Source organism: Neolamprologus brichardi, chromosome 2, assembly GCF_056152115.1.
Source record: "Neolamprologus brichardi isolate AB-2024 chromosome 2, ASM5615211v1, whole genome shotgun sequence".
NCBI lineage: Eukaryota > Metazoa > Chordata > Actinopteri > Cichliformes > Cichlidae > Neolamprologus > Neolamprologus brichardi.
In genome coordinates, this window is record NC_142105.1 from 21,535,853 (window position 1) to 21,554,411 (window position 18,559).

The following is an 18,559-nucleotide window of genomic DNA, read 5'->3' on the forward strand; positions in this document are numbered from 1 at the left end:
CCGTCGCCAAGTGCTTACTCGTAGGGGTCGTCTGATTGTCGGGGTCTTTTCTGTGCTATTTTAGGGTAACCTTATAATATAAAGACGAGTGTTATTGTGATTTGGGGCTATATAAATCAAACAGAGTTGAATTAAACATGATCTGGTATTTCTGTCAGTTTTGCCACTGATTTGTCTTTCAAATTTGTGAAAGTACAGTAGAATATCCTTTGAAGTGGTGCAAATAGTGCTAAAATAACCATTTCAAGACTTCTAGAATAAATTAAACGCGCTAAATTGATATATATATATATTTTTAAATAATCCCGTTTATAGATTTTCACTTAAAAAAGCGCTGTGATCGTGATTTCCTTTTCGCTCGAACGTTTGTTCCTGACTGCAAGTCTGCCTCGTCTCGGCTCATCGTCCTCTCTGTCTGTCGAAGGGGAGTGGTTAGGCAAAATGGTGTGCCAGCATCTCACCGTTTGCCTCTGTGATGTGAAGCAACCGGGCCGGATCACCGCACATTTATGCCTCTGCTGAGCGACTTCACCGGGAGCCGTTTGTTTTTAGAATGCGTCCAGGAGCGCGTCCTCCACCACCACCATCACCACCTCCCTATGCCGCGCGGTGCTGTGTGTGTGTGTGCCTCATAGTTGTCCTCTACTGTGCCGTCGCTGCTGCTGTGTCTGAAGCCGCTGTTTACAATGGTGAGTCCAAGTGTTCCCCGGCACAACTAGAATCAGGATGCCTGCTTTGAATAGACGACTGTTGTTTTGCGCAGGGATGCATTCCTGTTTAAATGGTTGCATCAGGTGTGTGTCGGTTATGTAGACGACAACGTGGATCTCCAGTCTTGTTTCTTAACTAGCAGCAAAGATAAGACGCTAACTCTCATTCTGTGGTATTTTCAACCTTTTCCCTCCGTTCCATGTGTTTCCAATCAGAAGAAACCAAACAGGCTTCGCTGGAAAGCATCCTTGAGAACGTGGAGAGTTATGAGATTACTTATCCCATATGGCTGCATCCTCTCAGACACAAGAGGTCTGACAACAAAGAGGTGAATTTGTCTCGCTCTTTGTCCTTCTGACAAACAAAATGCTTTAAACGCACTGACACACATCCAGCTTTCATATAAAACCTTTGTGTAAACCATTGCTGTGAAAAAGTGCTTGCCCCCTTCTTGAGTTCTTATATTTTTTGCATATTTCTCACTCTTAAATGTTTCAGATCAAACAAAGGGATCAGGCAAAGATAACCAGAGTAAATAAAAAAGCAGGTTTTAAATGGTTTTAAATGATTTTAAACGATCGCTTATTGAGAGAAAAAGCTATCAAAGCCCACCTGGTCCTAAAACGAATAACTAGTTATGGCACCATCAGATTGCAAGAACTGCAATCAAGCGTTTGCAATAACATCACTGTGGAGGAATTTTGCCCACTCAACTTTGCAGAATGGTTTTATTTCAGCCAGATTGGAGGGTCATGTCAAAGCATCTCCATCTAATTTAAGTCCAGACTTTAACTAGCCCACGCCAAAACCATCATTTAGTTGTTTTAGGCATTCAGAGGTGGACTTGCTGGTGTCTTGTAGATAGATAGATAGTCCTTCTGCATAACTCGAGTGTGTTTGAGCTTCAAGGCACGAACTGATGGCTGATCGTCCTCCTTCAGGATTTTCTGGTAGCGAAAAGAATTCATGGTTCCATCAATGAGGGCAGTCGTCCTGAAGCAGCAAAGCAGCCCCAGACCATCACACTACTACCACCACCACGCTTGACTGGTTGCTGTGATGTTCTTTTTATGAAATATGAAGTACTGCGTTAGTTTCATACCAGATGTAACTGGACTCAAACCTCCCAAAAAGTTCTGCTTTTGTCTCATCAGTCCACAGAATGTTTTCCCACAAGTCTTGGGGATCATTATAATATTCTTTGGCAAAAGTAAGACGAGCCTTTGTGTTTTTTGTGGTCAGCGGTGGTTTTCAGTTTGGAACTCCCCCATTGTGCCGTTTTACCCATTTCTTATTGTTAAATCATAATCGCTGACCTTAACTGTGGAAAATGAGGCTTGCAGTTCTTTAGATGTTGTTGTGGGGTCTTTTGTGATCTCCTGGATGAGTCAAGTCTGCGCTTTTGGGGTAAATTCGGGAGGCTGGTCACTCCTGGGAAAGTTCACCACTTCAAAGTTTTCTCCATTTCATCCATACAATGTCTCTCGCCATGATTCACTGGAGTCCTAAAGCCTTAGAAATGGCTTTGCAACCCTTTCCAGACTGATAAATGTCAGTGACTCTGTTTCTTTAGATTACAGTTTTATTTGTTGCTTTTTGAGATCTTTTAGCCTACTTCACTTTTTCAGACAGGGTCTAGCAGTAATTGGGGCTTATAGAGTGTGGCAAATAAAATTGAACTCAGCTTTCCAGAACACGTGTTGAATCACAATTAATTCATGATTTGAAACATACAAGTGTGACAAATATGCAAAAAAAACAAAAACCAACAACTAAGAAATCAGGAAAAGGGGAAATACTTCCTTGGCACTGTCACTTCTTCTCACTGATTAGTATGCATTTAATGTTTTGCTTCCAGCATCCAGCAGAGGCGCAGGTTCTCATCACAGCTGAGGGCCAGGAGCTCAGACTACTATTAGAGAAAAATGAGTGAGTAACTTGAGTTTTCAACACCAGCCTTATCTTTCCATGCAAAATCAGTAAAGCAGTAGTTTAGAGGAGCCGATTAAATCACTCATCGACATTGTTCCTTTGACTTCCACAACATGCCCTTTCCATACCTCTGTTTATTTGGCCAGATGTTAACTGTCACATAGACGCATTTATAAGGTCAGCGCCCCTTGAGGGGGTGCTGAGAAGGGGGATGAGCAGAGGAAAGCAGGCTGATGGTTTTTGGACACTAGAGGGATGACACCCGATCCGTTCAACCAGGGCATGATGAGGCAATCAGGAAGTGAGGATTGTGCCTCTGCATCTAACGCCCTCTAATCTGATGGAGCGGTTCCTGTCCAGTAACAATGGATTGGTGATAGGAAGGGAGCTTGGTGTCTCATCTGTTTAATAGACTGTGTGCTAGCTTGGGGGGGGGGGGTGCGCAGCTCTTGAGATATCAGTGGTAACAGCGGAGCTGCGGTTTATCACTTTTGTATTCGAGCCAGCGCACAAGTGGACCGGGAAGCTTTTAGGAATATTAGGAATGAAGTCCGTTTTTACCCTCGATTGCATACCGTCTCTGTCATTCATTGACTCCTAGGCACACAAATACTAACAAGCCCCGACTCCACCGTGTCTGACTGACTGTCCCCTGAGGGGATCTTGCCCCCTGTTCTCCAAACCCAGCAGGTGGTCACTCACTTACATTTCCTCCTGAGTGAGGTATTTCGCCTGTGCATGTGTGGTAAGAGAGTAACTGAACAAGATACGCCACAAAACCCTTCAACAAGGTGTTGAATGGTGCAAATAAAATATGTTACAATTTTTTCTTAAGAAAGAGGAACTACAATCCCCGCTTGGTACTCAGGACAGGAAAAAATATTGTGAAACATGTGTTCTTTTGTGAAACTTCTCATTTTTTGTGCAACAGAGAAGCTGTGAGAATGGATGAACTCATAACAGTTTTTTTCTGCCGCAGTCAGAGTTACAGAGATTTCTGTAAAGATATTTACTTTTTTCTGAAAAGCTGAATTTAGTTACTGAAGCAGTGTATCCTGTGATGCACACACTTTAGTATAAAACCAAATGTTTTGATTCTTTAATGTACTGTGTCTGAGAGCTGTATTGAGCTGAACAAATGATGCAAATATTCCATCCATGCATCCAGGCAACCATTTTCTGCTGTTTTTGCTTATGTGGATGTAGGTATTGAAGTCAGAAGACAGTTTAACATTCGTTAAAACAACAAACAAAAAACGAGGCTTCAGTTCACCTCAGCTCATATTTCCTGTACAGTGCACTGCATGAGCGGTGCTGCAGGTTCAAAGAAAGCTTGCAGCTTCTTTTGTAGATTCATTGTTTAGCTGAGGCTCAGCAGTGTTGCCCACCAACTCTGTTGCCCCACAGAGAATGCTATTGTGGATTAGCCTACCCTGTTTCTATTTATCCTTTGCTGGTCTAATGTGGGACTTGAGTCAGGGCTAAGGCAGAAAGCAGTTTATGCCAAGGGAGATTAATGTCTGATTTTGGAGACAAGCCAGAGAAAATGCTGCCAGCGTCCACCCTGTGTCCTGGTTACTCCCTTATGTCCTCATTGCACCTAAAACCGGACGAGAATTCAATTCAATTAAATAAAAAAAGAAAACGATGTGAGAGCTCCAGCTGTCCTCCTTAAATCACTTATTCAAATATTAGGGGAAAACATAACTGTGAGTTTATGTGGGCATCAGCCCCCTTCCCATGGCTCGAGTCAACACTCAATCCATTTCTGTCCTCCCTGGTCATGTTTTTGAATGTGTGTGTATCTGTGTGGCTCTTTAGCATTTATACTTCACTGGTGTGGTTGTGTATAAGTGGCTGCCTGAGCTTTTATCCTAATGAAAGACTGTAGTGCACCAGCAGAGGGTTAATTCAGTTAAGAGCAAGGCAGGGGCTATAGTGAGTGCTGACTCAGGTAGCAGGAAAAGGATGTAAAAACAGAGTGAGCGAGGCAGGAAACAGTAAGAAACTGAACGATGAGCTTGAGGTGTTGAAAGTCATGAAAAGAGGAAAGCAGAGATTCTCTGGTCAGTTCTGGTTCAGAATGTGCCGACACTCTTGCTTCCTCCTCCGCCTGACTTTCTCTGTTCTCCTCTTTAATGTCCTTCCTGCACACCCTTAAGTGCATTAATCTGAATTAAGCACTCTCATGGGAAGATCACACTATACTGTTTCTCCTCTCCTTCCTTTCCCCTCTTGTCCCTTGTCATCATGCCCACACCTTATGTCTTTCCACTGGCCAACTTAAAAAATGTGCACCCCGTTCTTTCTCCTTCTCTCCCCCCTTCTCTCACCTCGTCTGATATCCCCCCAGGGCTTTAATCCAAATATACATTCCCACATGTTCCCCGCGGTCAGGCTTGGGCGTCTGCGGCCACACGCAGACAGACGACACTCGCAGACACATTTGTGCACCCCCAAAAAGAACACAAACATGACTTGAAAGCGCAGATCTGATGGATTGCAGGTCTGTTGAACAGAGAGTGGGTTCATGGATTTGCTTGTCCTTGTTTCCCTTGTGTCTATGTTTAGTTTCACAGGCGTCCTGTTTGCTTAGATGCATTAATCTAGGCCTCCATGTTAGCCTGTGTGTGTATTCAACCGAGGCTCCGCACACGCAGAACGTTAGCCTCCATCTGCAATAAAAGCCTCTTCATCATCTGTTGCTGAGAGGTAATTTGACTTTGCATCAGCCTTCCCCCTCCTCCCCGTCTTCCAGCTCTATGTGGTGATGTCATCTGATACTATGAGAGAATGTGACCCACTGACCCTTAAAGCATTACCCCAAATTCCCTCTCGCTCCCCCCTTCTTTATCTCTCAAGTACATTAGCATTACTCTTCCCCCATCCCTTCTTTCTCCTCTTGAGGCTGAACCAGGCCTTTGTCTCAGCTTCACTGCCAGACCGCCGTGATTCAGGCATCGCCAGGCTCCTCAATCACAGCATCTGTCCAAGCGCTGGATGACATCCAGTCGCTGCTGCTGACCGCCATTGGACAAAGCTCTTTTTTTTTTTTTAATTCCAGTCTCTACTTGAAAGCTGTCACAGTATTCAGCAGAATACATAAAGCTTTGGGGTATTCCAAAAGTGTTGCTGCAGAGTTTCACGGCAGTTGACTCAGGGCTTTGTGGTGCCATTAAATTGCATATCTGGCCAAATTATTACTGATTTAATAAAGGGTGTAAAAGCTTTTAATTATCTGCAGTATTTCATTTAATTACAATTACAAATGACTAACTAAGTGATATTTATCTTTCTATTTCAGTTATTCTAATATGTTTCACCACCCTGCAGGTTGTCCATTTACTTGAACCCTGTACAGTATTTTTGTTTCTTTCTCTCACTGAGCTCCAACTTCTGGAGACGTTGGTGATTAGAAATGAAACTCAGACACACCCGCAGGTTGTTATTCTCTGGTTTCTGTGGTTGTAACAAGCTCATCATTAATGCACACCTTAGATCTTACAGTTAGAAGTGCTGTAAAGTCAACTTTTATGTCACGATTGCTCAGTCATTGACTCTGTCTTTTGAGTTCATTGTTTTTTGTCCTCAGTTAAGAGTTTTTCAGTGTTGTTGTAATTATAGATTTCTGGAGTTCTATGTTTGTGGTTATGATTAAGTCCTAGTCTAGTGTATTATCGATTAGTATTTTGGGCGTTTTGGTTTTGTCACCTGTTATTTTTATCAGCCTCCCCTGAGCTCATGTGTAGGCGGTGTAGGCGTATTCATGTTTTGTTACTTCCGGTCTTATTTTGCCAGTCCCTAGTCTTGTGTGTATTGTGTTCAGTTTTGGGTCCCCTTGTCTTGTTACTTAGATTCTTTTCACCCATGTTTCATTTTCCTCAGCTGTATAATGGTTCCCTAATTACCTCATGTGTATTTAACTTACTTTTGGCTGGAGCCCAGCTTTGTTTTGAATTTTTTGCGCATTCCAGTGATAAATTTCCTTATTTTGAGTTCAGCCACGGTCTCTGGAGTCCTGCACAGTAGTTAGTGATGGTGTGATAAATCACCATGAATGTGTTGAATCTTTCCAATTGCTTCACCAAAAGGCAGAGGTAATATCACAGAAGCCTCTGTACCGTCCGCTCTGAGATTGATTTGAGAAGATGTATGTTGTTATTGGGAGATATTATATAAAATGCCCCCAAATTTGTGGATCCATAATGGTCACGTGCTGCAGAACGATACGGGCCTCGACACAGGCTTCATTTGGACACGCCCCCCTTTGCTCGACACAGGCCTCGGGGCTTCAACATCAGATGTAACATCACGAATATTGGGTCCTAAATCTGTCTACCGTGCAGCATATTGTGAGATTTTTAGTTGTTATTTTGCCATGTTTTAAGTCATTTCTATTTCTTAAGCATAGGCTACCATCAACAATACCAAAGTAACTTACAAATACATTGCTGGGATTAGACTTTTCATTAAAACTTTCATTAAAATGAGTCCCCAAGGAATAGCAAGATTCAGCTCAGAAACTGCAGCTGACTGTCAAGTGAGGATAAGGGAGAACAGAAGTGGAGTACTTATGTGGTTCCATCATGGAAGAAATGACTGTGGAACAGCAGCAGGCTAAAGTTCAGTCATCTAATGTCATTAATTGGCCTACAGTTGACACAGAGGATGATGGGAAATGTCTTCAGGAAGTTAGGGAAGCTGGAAAACTGGTGGAATTACAGATATAAATGACATTTAGCTCAAATCACAACATGACCCTGTTCATGCTGACATCATACCTCCCACTGATCGTTTTGAGGTCCCCCTTTAGAGTTCCTATATGTCTATGTGGTTAGCCAGCCCCTTCTTCCTGTGAGTCCTAATCTGTTAAAAGTAGTCATTTTGTGTCTTTGCTTGTTTTATTTCAAATTCTCATCAGCAGGCTGTCATTGTCTTAAAAGGCTTGTTTCCTTCTTGGCATCTAACAGGGATGGAAAAGAAAATTTGCATCATCCTTTCAATGAGTTTAACACTGGTGGATCTGTGCTAATTTGCCTTCCTGGTCAGATAGTCAGATTAGAAGCCATTCTTATCCTCGATAAAGCTTATAGGTATAGTTAGGGCTAAATCAAGTGACTCAGAAACATCCCTTAGGTACAATATCTATCCAAGGTCTTGGATTGGGAGGTAGATGGGCTTTTCCTGCCTTTGGGCAGAACATAATTTCCAGCAGTTTAATCATTTGTTCCTCGTTGAAATATATGGCAGTGATAAGGATCTTCTCATTTAACTTCAGAAATCAAATTTGGCTGAGGCATATTTACAAGAAGATTACATTTTTATTTTTCTATTTCCCTTAAAAGCCACCAGATTAAAAATAAATGAAGAAGCATTGATAATAAGGAAATCTTTAAGATCTTTGGTCTGTTTGAGTCAAACTCCTGCAGTTTAATGCTGCAGGAAACAACATGAGTAGATGTGCTTGAGTTTCTCTGCAGTTACAGCCAGTTGCTGAGTTGGCCTGAGGAGATGAAGATGACTTAAAGTTTAAAGTTGACTGAAAACAGGAAGAATGGTTTGCAATAAACAATGGACTTAATTGTGCTGATACAGATAAATAGAAAATAAGAGGATTATGATACTTTATCCAAAGAAAGCTTTCGGTGTCATGCATATGCATGTTTCTGCTTCACAGCCTGAAAAATAGCAAAGAAGCTCAAGAGCACTTGTAAATAATCCATCTGTCAAACAAATGCAGTCAGGACATGCCAACAACTGAAACTGTCAGCATAGTGAAGTTATCATCTCTTGCTTCAGCAATAGACTAGTACTCTCCAAGAAGTAAAAAGGATCACTGGGGGAAGGTACATATGGCTTTGATTACAGTTTCCCACATTCTCCTGTGCTTTCTTGTCACCAATAGGCTCTTTGTTTAAATCTTTAAAGCACTTTGTTTTTTTGGGGAGCGCCTGTGTTAGAATGAATGTTTCACGAGCTGTGGGCTGTTGCAGAGAGTCTGTCCTCTGCTAACCTCTCAGCTTCCTGCAGTTTTGTATTTCACCGTCTTTTCACAATATTGTTGTTTCCATAGACTGTATTACTGTCACAAAATACAGAATATTTTGTTGTCCCTGAGTTTGTGGTTTTTTATACCCAGGCAGCTGTTGGCCCCTGGATATCAGGAAATATGGTACACACCCAATGGAGCGCGCAAGTCCTCTTCTCGACCCAGCACTGTGAGTCTGCGAGATAGTTTCATGCTCTTAAGCTGCGGAGGGGAGTCTTAACTGATAAACATCAGTGTAGTTGATCAAGTCAAGTGGGAGGAGGGTAATAAACAGTTAGTGACAGGTTTTGGCATAAATACTACTACTTCTGCTTACATTAAAAGGTCAGTGTGTGATGAATGAAAATGTTGTTTTTCAGGGACACTGTTTCTACCATGGCGAGGTTCAGGGCATGGAAGGCTCCAGCGTTGCTGTCAGCACTTGTTCAGGGCTCAGGTAATAAAAAATATTTCTTATTCATATTTCATATTATTCATATTCATTATTATTCATTAAATCCCTCCAATGAACAAGCCTTTCATTAAATTACATTGGTCTTGAATAATCAGTCCCATCCTATCTTTAGGAACTCATAGTATTGTATCACCCAATTAGAGCACTTTGCTCTCAGACTGCAGGCTTACTTGTGGTTCTTAGGGTAGTAGAATGGGATCCAGAGCCTTCAGCTTTTAGGCCCCTTGTCTGTGGAACTGGCTCCCAGTTTGGATTCAGGAGACAGACAGTCTCTCTATATTTAAGATTAGGCTTAAAAGTTTCATTTTTTTTACAAAGCATATAGTTAGGGCTGGAACATGTGACTTTAAACCCTTGCTTAGTTATGCTCCAACAGGCCTGCGCTGTTCGGCTTCCCATGATGCACTGTTTCTTCTTCAGTCACCTCTTTTTACTCTGTGTGCATTTAATCATTGGGTATCATTATTTATAATTAATCTCTGTTTTCCCCTCTCTGATTCTGGTTCGACCAGAGGTTTCTTCCTGTTAAAAGTTTTTCCTTCCCACTGTCACCAAGTGCTTGCTCGTACAGTGTCATCTGATTGTTGGAATTTGATCTGTATTAAGGCAGCATTTTTGAGGTGTTTATTGTTCTGATTTGGCGCTTTATAAGTCAAATTAAGTTGATTCAAGACAGGGGAAACCATGCATCTGAACAGGGATGTTATATGAACAAGCTTGTTCATATACCATCCCTTTAGAACAGGGGTGTCAAACTCAAATACACAGTGGGCCAAAATTCAAAACTGGAACAAGGTCGCGGGCTAACATTAATATTTATTGGGAAAAAAATTTTCCTCCAGATTTAAGAATGAATCTCTTCTTATGGACTCAAACAAGTTTTGCTGAAAAACTGAATATGGAACAAGCAAAGCTTAATACTAAACAATATATATATTAGCTGTGTAATACCAGTAGGCCAGCTCTAATAATAATTTGGTATGGCTTCGTGGGCCAAATGTAATTAGGCTGCGAGCCAAATTTGGCCCGCGGGCCAGAGTTTGACACCTATGCTTTAGAATATGAAAAGTAATAAAACTTCACAGTAACATATATTTAAGTCCAACTCAAGTATGGATGGACGTAGATGGCTCAGAGTAAGAGAAAAGTTTCTCAAGTTTGTTTGAAAAAACAGCATTTAAAGCTACATGTTCCATCCATAGATAAAATCTTTAAATTTATCCGGCAAGGAAAAGAGCTGAAAGGACAAAAAAGAGGATGTTTCTGTAAAGTCAACAATTTCTGAAAAAGCACAGGTAAGAGCTAAAAGACGTGATGGCAGGGGAAAGAGCTGTGCTTATACAAACAGGAAATTGTTTGATACCGACTAGATTGTGCAGAGATTATATTGATCAGCTGGTCGCTCAGCTCATTCATTTGCTTATCTATAGTAGCAATAGGTTGCGTGCTTTTAAAAAAACTGCTAGAAACAAGTTTCTAAAACTTCCTGTCTAAAACATGTATTTCTGTTTTATATACTCAGAGGTCTATGAAACAAAATGACAGTGTGCTTGCACAAGTATAGGTTTTTAAATCCAAAAGAGACGTGCTGAGAATTTGACAGCTGGGCAGTGGGAGTAAAAGATGTATGAATTTGACTTTCTTCCGCTTGTGATCAAGCTGTGCCTCAATAAATAATGTTACAGGAAACAGCCCTGTGTACTGTCTGATGTAGTCTCCGAGTTTATTAGGTCACTGGCTTCAGTGTTGGTTCATTGAGTACAGCTCGGTACTGGAGATCTTGTGTGTTCTCCTGATGCACCTCCAGAGCAGCTGCTGCTTCCTGCTGGAGACACTCAGAGAGAGAGAGGGAGGAGAGGCAGGCAGCAGAGGAGGAACTAGTGAGGGCTGACAAACATCTTAGTCGTGCGTGTGTGTGATTTCTTTCTGGGTTAATGTTCTGCATCTGGAGGATGAGCGAATAAATATCTTCCTGCTAATGTAGATTCTGCGAGGGAATGCAAATACAGCATAAAGGGGTGTTGACATGTGGGCGTCTGACTTCTCCAGATGTTTTCTGCAGCTGCACGGCCTGCTGCTCTGCATGCAATCGTGTGTGTTTGAGTATAGGTGTCTGTTAGTGGCTTTTTGAAGAGGATTGTTTATGTTAGCTGATCTCTATTTACACAACAATGGAGAAACAGAGAAGCGTGACCTTCTGTCGCACAAATATTAAGACATCGCTGATTTTCTGAATATGACTCTGTTTTTCCCTCCTAGGGGACTAATTTCCCTGAACACGAGCATCAGCTACCTGATAGAGCCTCTTCCCGTTTCTACGGATGCTGATCGGCATGCTGTGTTCCGAGTCGAGAGTGTTCGTCTCCCCAGGGGTCACTGCCAGCATCACCATGGCAAAGTGGAGCATGAGGAGGGGCTTAATGACTTTATCAAGGGAATGATGTCACCACAGGGTTTGAGGGTGAGCTCAGTAGCAGTAACCTCATCGATGACATTCTTTGAGATTTACTAAAACATGATTATGTTGTCTTTCTCATCAGGAAAAAAGGGAAGTGAGTCAGAATATGAAGTACGTAGAGCTGCTCATAGTTGCAGACAAGACTGAGGTGAGAAGACAGTGGGGAATGTACTCATATTGGGTGACTTTGCAACCACACTGGGGGGGTTTTGCAGTGAACCATTAAGATGTGGTAGCGGGGAGTGTGGCTTTTCGTATGTGGGATTAGGTGTGTGCCATCATTATCATTTATGACCTGTAAAGTTTGCATTATGTATAGCTTCCCACTTCATGCAGTTGCTAGTAAACCCAATTGTGGAGAACGCTTGCAAAAAAAAAAAAAAAGTTCACTTCCTGTTTTATTTCAAGTGTGAAATGTACCCTTTATAGGAAAGATATTTTAACAGATGTGTAGACGTTGAGTTTCTATTTCTGTGTGTTCATTGTGGTTTATGGTCGTTGCAGTTTGAGAAGCACAACTCTGATCTTGACAAGACGAAACAGAAATTAGTGGAAGCAGCCAACCTAGTTGACAAGGTAACATCTGATTTGAAACCAGAAAAAAAAGAAAAAACCCCAGATACTGGAGTTTAACATGCCTATTTTTATTCCTGATATTTCCCTGCCGACACCGATAGTACTACAAAGCTTTAAATATCCGTGTGGCACTAATTGGTCTGGAGGTGTGGACCAGCCAGGACATGATCAGCGTCTCCGATAACCCGCACAGCACCCTGGCAGCGTTCCTGTCTTGGAGACAGAAACAGCTACGCAGTCTCCCCAACGACAATGCTCAGTTGGTCACGTCAGTGTTTCTCATTCACTCTAGTACATTTCATAATCATTGTGCAAGACAGTAATAAACACCGGTTGCAGTCCAGCGGGATGCTCTCGACTTGGAACTAATTTCAAGTGCTCTCTTTTGTCTCCAGGGGGAAGTCATTCCGGGGCACGACCATCGGGCTGGCACCTCTCAAAGCCATGTGCTCTGAATACCAGTCCGGCGGAGTAAACATGGTGAGGGACGAGTGTGTTTAGATTTAAATTTGATGATGCTACGCTACATCAGCATGCATCAAGTCAAAGAATCACACGTTGATTTCTGCTGATCTTAAAATTCTCGTGCTGTGTCGAACAGGACCACTCAGATTTATCAGTCGGCGTTGCTGCCACAATGGCGCACGAGATGGGACACAACTTTGGTATGAGCCACGACATTCCAGGTTGTTGCCAGGCGAAAGCAGAAGACGGAGGCTGTATCATGGCTGCTGCTACTGGGTATAAAATTCAGCTTGCCACAATACAAGAAATTGCATTCATTAAACTAGGAGAACGGGGATAAATGATAGAATATGAAAGAAAAAATCTAACCTGATTTCTTCCTTACCTCGTGCTCAGGCATCCTTTTCCTCGAGTGTTTAATGATTGCAACATGAAGGAGCTGAAGAGCTACCTGAGCTCTGGAGGAGGAAAGTGTCTCTTTAACCTGCCCAACACCAGGACAATGTATGGAGGGCATCGCTGTGGTAACGGTTACCTGGAAGACGGAGAAGAATGCGACTGTGGAGAAGAAGAGGTCAGTGGGTGTTTCTGTGTATGCACTGCGGGTTTTTCTTTTGATGGTTTTGCCAGGCTTCATGACTCTACAACACGTTTTGCCCAGGAGTGCACAAGTCCATGCTGTAATGCCAACAACTGTACCCTGAAAGCTGGAGCTGAGTGTGCCCACGGAGTCTGCTGTCAGAACTGCAAGGTACATTTATTAGCGCAGCGGTCCCCAACCCCCGGGCCTTGGACCGGTACCGGTCCATGAGTAGTTTGGTACCGGGCCGCGAGAGTTGAGGCTCAGGTGTGAAATGTATGGTTTTCAGCATTATTTTGTTATCATTTTTATCGTTAACTCGGTTTTCCTGGGTCTTTTCACGTGTGTTATGAATAAATCTTCTTTTTTTGGTACCGGTACTAGTTTTATTTTGTTGTATTTATCCGCGACACCCTAAAGGCCAGTCCGTGCAAATATTGTCGGGCATAAACCGGTCCGTAGCGCAAAAAAGGTTTGGGACCGCTGTATTAGTGTACATACTATTTACATGGGAAATCACCAGCCCTTATTCTCCCTAGTACAGAATAAATGTTGTACTCTTCTAACTTTATTTATGTCATTACTCACTCTTTTAAAACCTCCTTTTTGTCTTTCACTGTGAAGCTGAAGAGCCCGGGTGTGCTGTGCCGTGCTCCCTCTGGGTCATGTGACCTTCCTGAGTTCTGTGACGGCAAAACAGAGTCTTGTCCTGCAGATTTTTATTTAGTGGATGGCACATCATGTGCAGGTGGGAAGGCCTATTGTTACACCGGCATGTGTCTGACCCTTGAGCAGCAGTGTCGCTCACTTTGGGGAAAAGGTGGGTAAAGCGGACTCTCCATCTATAGCTAACTGCTGTTTATTCTCACTTAAACGCACTTGGTTAATTGATCATCAGCAAGTCTGAGCACCTCATAAAAGCAGAGGTTTTGGCAGTTTGCTGGTCTGGAACATGCAGGTGTGTTTTAACATAATCCTACAATCAAGAAAGTAATCAAGATGTTGGAATAGTCCAGGCAAAGTTCAGAACTCAGTCCGAATGAAATGTGGTGGGAACTTAAGAGAATTTTACATAAACAAATTCAAACAAACCTCAGTGAACGGAAGCAACATTGTAACAAAGAGTCGTCCAAAACTCCTCCACAAAATGTTGAAACTGATGAACTCATACTGAAAATAACTACTTCAACTTATTTCTGCTAAAGGTGGTTTTGCTTCTAAAAATGGTCTTTATTATTAAAGGATTATTAAAGTTTATATACATATATTTTATAGACTAACTAGTGAACAATAAATGAACAAAAATAAAACAGAGACAGTCAAATTTAACAAACTGTACATGGTTTGAAGGTGCATGCCCTCATGCTTTGAACTTTAAAATGGTCTTGGTATTATTTTAAGATACCAAAACCACAGGAACAATAGCTCACTACTTTTTAAGGAAGTGACTGCACAAATAATATCTCTTTTCTTTTCATCTGTAGGGCTTTGAGGGGTTTGAGTCATACCAAGTTTCTGGACTTTTTTTTAAAATAAAGAAACGAATGTTAAAGAGATAAATATCCAGTCAGGCTCAGTGTATTTAAAGATGAGTCCTTGATGGGTCACAGGACTAGGGATTGTTATTGGACAGCGTCCATGTTCATGTGGTGACAGAGCCTTTGTAGTACCACAGGAGCCACATTGAACAGTAAGGGATGCCATCTGGTCTTCATCAGACGGTCAAATAACACAACCTGACTTTATGTCTGCATGTGTGTTATTGTGTTTGCGTGAGCTCACACTTTTAAATATGTTTCTGTGCATTTGTTTGTTGTTGTTTTTCGTTAAACCACAGATGGTCGTCCGGCCCCTGACCTGTGCTTTAAGAGGGTAAATGAAGCTGGCAATATGTATGGGAATTGTGGCAAAGATGAGTCTGGGAATTACAGGAGCTGTAGTGACAGGTGAAAACCAAAACATTCAGCAACAAACTAATCACACTTTCATTTACTTCTCCCTCAACTGAAGTCTAACTTTGTTGTTTTGGGTGGGGGGTTCTGTTTACATGACAGGAATGCTAAATGTGGGAAAATCCAGTGTTTGGCTTCAGCCTCCAAGCCTATTGAGCAAAATGCAGTTGTCATAGAAACCACGGTTACTGAGGGCTACAAAAGAATCATGTGCAAGGGGACACATGTGTACAAGCTTGACAAGGAGGAAAAGGAGCCACAGGGTGACACTTTGGATCCAGGTCTGGTCATGACGGGCACCAAGTGCGGCGAAGACTTGGTGAGAGAAAATGTACTAAACAGTGTTGCAGTAGTAGTAAAGAGCATGTACCAGTACTACTTTTTTTTCACCCGATCTTAGGTCGCAAACAAAGCAGACAAAACTGTTTCGATCAGACAGAGAAAATGGATCATCTGTGATTTCAGTTTTCACCTGAAAGGGGATAAGCAACTTGTCTCGAAGCGCTTCTCTAATGTTCTTCCTCACGCTTCTTTTGTTTGAACAGATTTGCTTTAACGGATTATGCCGCAATGCATCTTTTCTCAGAGCGGGGGAATGCAACGCCAAGTGCCACGGACACGGAGTAAGTTTCAGTGTGTCACAGAAGAGATGCTGGTTTGATGGATTTCTCTGGACTTCTGAGAAAGATTTGGCAGCTAGCCTACAATTACTGAAAGCTGGCAGCCCTAAGCAGCGCTGCAGGAACGGTCCAGATCCTTTGCTTAATTAAAAGTAGCAACACAACAATATAAAAAAAATATATCATAAACAAGTAAAGGTTTGGCATTCAGGCATCTTACTTATGGGAAACCACGGCTGTATTATGCAGCAATATGGTCACCTCTGTAAAAACCATAAACTATACGATTTTTTTTCGGCAGACCCTTTTTACTACATTTTGTTACAAAACATTGACTTCCTGTCCCCGATTCTCCTTCAGTCATAAAAAATGTGACTTATTCTCTTACCAGCTGTGCAACAACAACCGTAACTGCCACTGTGATCCAGGCTGGGCTCCTCCTCTCTGCGACCAGAAAGGATCAGGGGGTAGTGTGGACAGCGGGCCTGTCATCAACCGCAGTGAGACCCATGCGCCAATCATTCACGTGCAGTTAATTAAAGTTAAAACAATCTTTTTGGTGTTTGTTTATTTTCTGACTCTTGTCTATTTTATATTCCAACAGGAAGCGTTGGTACAGCCCTCCTTACTTCCTTTCTGCTTCTCTTGGTGGGTTTGGCTGCTTTTGCTTTTTGGCGCTTCGGCAGACATAAGCTCCCCTCGCTGAAGCCTTCTGCTCCACCACCAGTGCCAAAGTATGTAGTTCTGAAGTTGCTAAACACTAAAAACTTACTTCGCAGATAACGTTTTTGCTTTGTGTTGTGCGAACATCCAGAATGAATGAAATCCACACTTCCGAGCCACCTGATGTCAAGCCTCTTAATCCGGAAAGTCGTGCCAACGGTCATGCCAACCCAACATTCTTGCTAAAGAATTCGGTAAATAAGCCCACTCTTTGACCACCTCAGTAATGTCTGTCATGTAATACCATATAAAATGTTGAAAATACTTGTCACCTTTGTGCTTTTCCACATGGGAAGCCTTCTCCGCATCCAAGCCCATCTGCCCCACCTCTACCTAGGAATGGTATTGTATGTCCTGCAGGGAAGCCTCCTCCTGTACCAATGTGTGCAGGAGAGCAGCGAAAGCAGACACCACAGCCCCAGAGAGTGATCTCTCCTCAGGGCCGCACTCCCCCTGTCCCTCCAGGACAGAAACCCAACCAGGCTTCTGCACTACCTACAAGACCTCCACCTTTACGCTCCCTGGATGCCAAAAACTCGTCACAGCTTTCAGCAGTACCCAAAAATAGACCAAATCCCCCAAACAGACCTCCACCGCCTTGCCCTATCAAAAAACAATCAGGGGTAAATCCTTCTCTTCTGCATTAATAAGTAAAGTGTGTACTTTTGCAACAGTGAAATAAATGCTGAACGTCTCGCTTGTCTTGCAGGACCCTGTGAAAGGCCCACAGGTTACCACCAATGCCTTGCAACGAGGAAAACCTGGTTTGGCTCCATCTGCTGGACAGAAAATGCCAAACAGGTAAGTGGTCTTGTGTTCCCAAATGTCTCTCTGTAGGAATAAACAGACCTTAATAACGTCCTATATTTTATTAAATTTTTTTTTGCACTTCTTCTCTCTAGAGCCTAATCTACAAGCTCAGGGAGGCATTGGGGACCACTGCTTACATCCAGTGACAGACTGCCTCAGAATATCTTTTCAGTGCGGTGCCAGGTCGTAAAAAAGGTGATAAGCGAGGAATACTTGACGCCGTACACTGGTGTGCAATATGTGGAAAATTATATAATTACAGCAAGTTATAAAGTAGAGATGTTTTAAGCCTAAGATTTAGGCTTAATAATGAGTGCTTTGTGTATTACATGTGTCTGCTTTATCAACTTTGAAGCTAGAGCTCTGAATTGAACCGCTTTTAGTTTCTTTTACTTATGTTGGTAGAATTATAAATGAAGGAGTATTTATTCACAAAATCAATGAGAAATGAATGTTTACAGAGAAACCATTGTACCAAACGTGATGCCTCTCAAAGCGAATTAGCCATGAAGGGATGTCTTATATTAAGAAAAGATGCCAGTAATGAAGTTCTTATCTGTGAATAATAATGGGTTTTAACTGGACTGATAGTAACCAGAGAAAGACCTGCATGCGTGCTGTAAGTTTATTCTTATGGTGAAAAGTGCATGTCTGATATGTAGCAGGAGCTGTGAGGGACTTTTTTCCGTTTCTTTAGTTTTTAATTTCTTTAATTTAATTTTTTTAAATCGTCTTTTTGAGTTCTCATGCCCTGAAGGGTTTAAAAGGTGGTCGTGTAACCGCAGGCTTTGGAGCAGTAATAATTTGGCATTACTGTTAGGTGCTTCTAAATATTGTGTCATATTGTGACTGCTTGGGGAATTGTAATCTGTAAAAGGGAAATGCAGAATGCCAACTCCCATGTTTTACCTCATTATCAGACCTATGCAAACACAGGGCTTGTGTAACACTGTGTCTGAAACTGAAATTCAAATGAACACATGGGTAAATAAAAAGATATTAAACATTTTAATAGGTTGTTGTTTTTTCAGCTTTTTCATCCTAGCATTCGCCAATACAGCTGCCAGCAGCAGTTCTTGAGCTCAGATACTTGCTATGTTAGATTAAAAAAATCCCTTTTTTTTATAAAACCAAAAAGTGTGTGAAAAGTGTCAGTGATGAACATATAATCTGACTTTTCCCCTTCATTGTAAGTGCTATGTACAAAAACAGCTCTAGAGGTACTTTTA

General features: G+C 42.0%; 2 protein-coding genes across 3 annotated transcripts; both read left to right on the forward strand.

Moving 5' to 3' along the window:
• The first annotated feature begins 399 nt into the window (after positions 1-399).
• Positions 400-16,872, forward strand: adam19b (ADAM metallopeptidase domain 19b). 2 transcript variants are annotated; one of them, XM_087848375.1, is made up of 20 exons: positions 400-689; positions 927-1,039; positions 2,570-2,640; positions 8,783-8,861; positions 9,052-9,128; positions 11,406-11,607; positions 11,687-11,752; positions 12,109-12,180; positions 12,282-12,448; positions 12,576-12,660; positions 12,782-12,921; positions 13,042-13,219; positions 13,307-13,396; positions 13,850-14,045; positions 15,063-15,171; positions 15,280-15,496; positions 15,723-15,800; positions 16,189-16,297; positions 16,402-16,531; positions 16,612-16,872. In XM_087848375.1, the coding sequence occupies exons 1-20, from the start codon at positions 554-556 to the stop codon at positions 16,733-16,735; spliced, it is 2,439 nt and encodes an 812-aa protein (XP_087704501.1). In that variant the 5' UTR covers positions 400-553; the 3' UTR covers positions 16,736-16,872. The 2 variants fall into 2 exon arrangements, with proteins under 2 accessions (XP_087704501.1, XP_087704507.1); XM_087848381.1 differs by having other exon boundaries at positions 930-1,039.
• LOC148106123 (uncharacterized) lies at positions 16,789-18,329 on the forward strand. Its single transcript, XM_087848386.1, has 3 exons — positions 16,789-17,143; positions 17,230-17,321; positions 17,423-18,329. The coding sequence occupies exons 1-3, from the start codon at positions 16,901-16,903 to the stop codon at positions 17,427-17,429; spliced, it is 342 nt and encodes a 113-aa protein (XP_087704512.1). The 5' UTR covers positions 16,789-16,900; the 3' UTR covers positions 17,430-18,329.
• The last annotated feature ends 230 nt before the right edge of the window (positions 18,330-18,559 follow it).

What these genes read in the sequence shown, in the direction of transcription:
- adam19b (XM_087848375.1), top strand. Translation starts at nt 554, where the DNA reads ATGCGTCCAGGAGCGCGTCCTCCACCACCACCATCACCACCTCCCTAT. An exon ending in CTACTATTAGAGAAAAATGA is followed by an intron (nt 2,641 to 8,782) that starts GTGAGTAACTTG and finishes TTTTATACCCAG; the next exon opens with GCAGCTGTTGGCCCCTGGAT. An exon ending in CCAAGTGCCACGGACACGGA is followed by an intron (nt 15,801 to 16,188) that starts GTAAGTTTCAGT and finishes TTCTCTTACCAG; the next exon opens with CTGTGCAACAACAACCGTAA.
- LOC148106123 (XM_087848386.1), top strand. Translation starts at nt 16,901, where the DNA reads ATGTGTGCAGGAGAGCAGCGAAAGCAGACACCACAGCCCCAGAGAGTG. An exon ending in CTATCAAAAAACAATCAGGG is followed by an intron (nt 17,144 to 17,229) that starts GTAAATCCTTCT and finishes CTTGTCTTGCAG; the next exon opens with GACCCTGTGAAAGGCCCACA.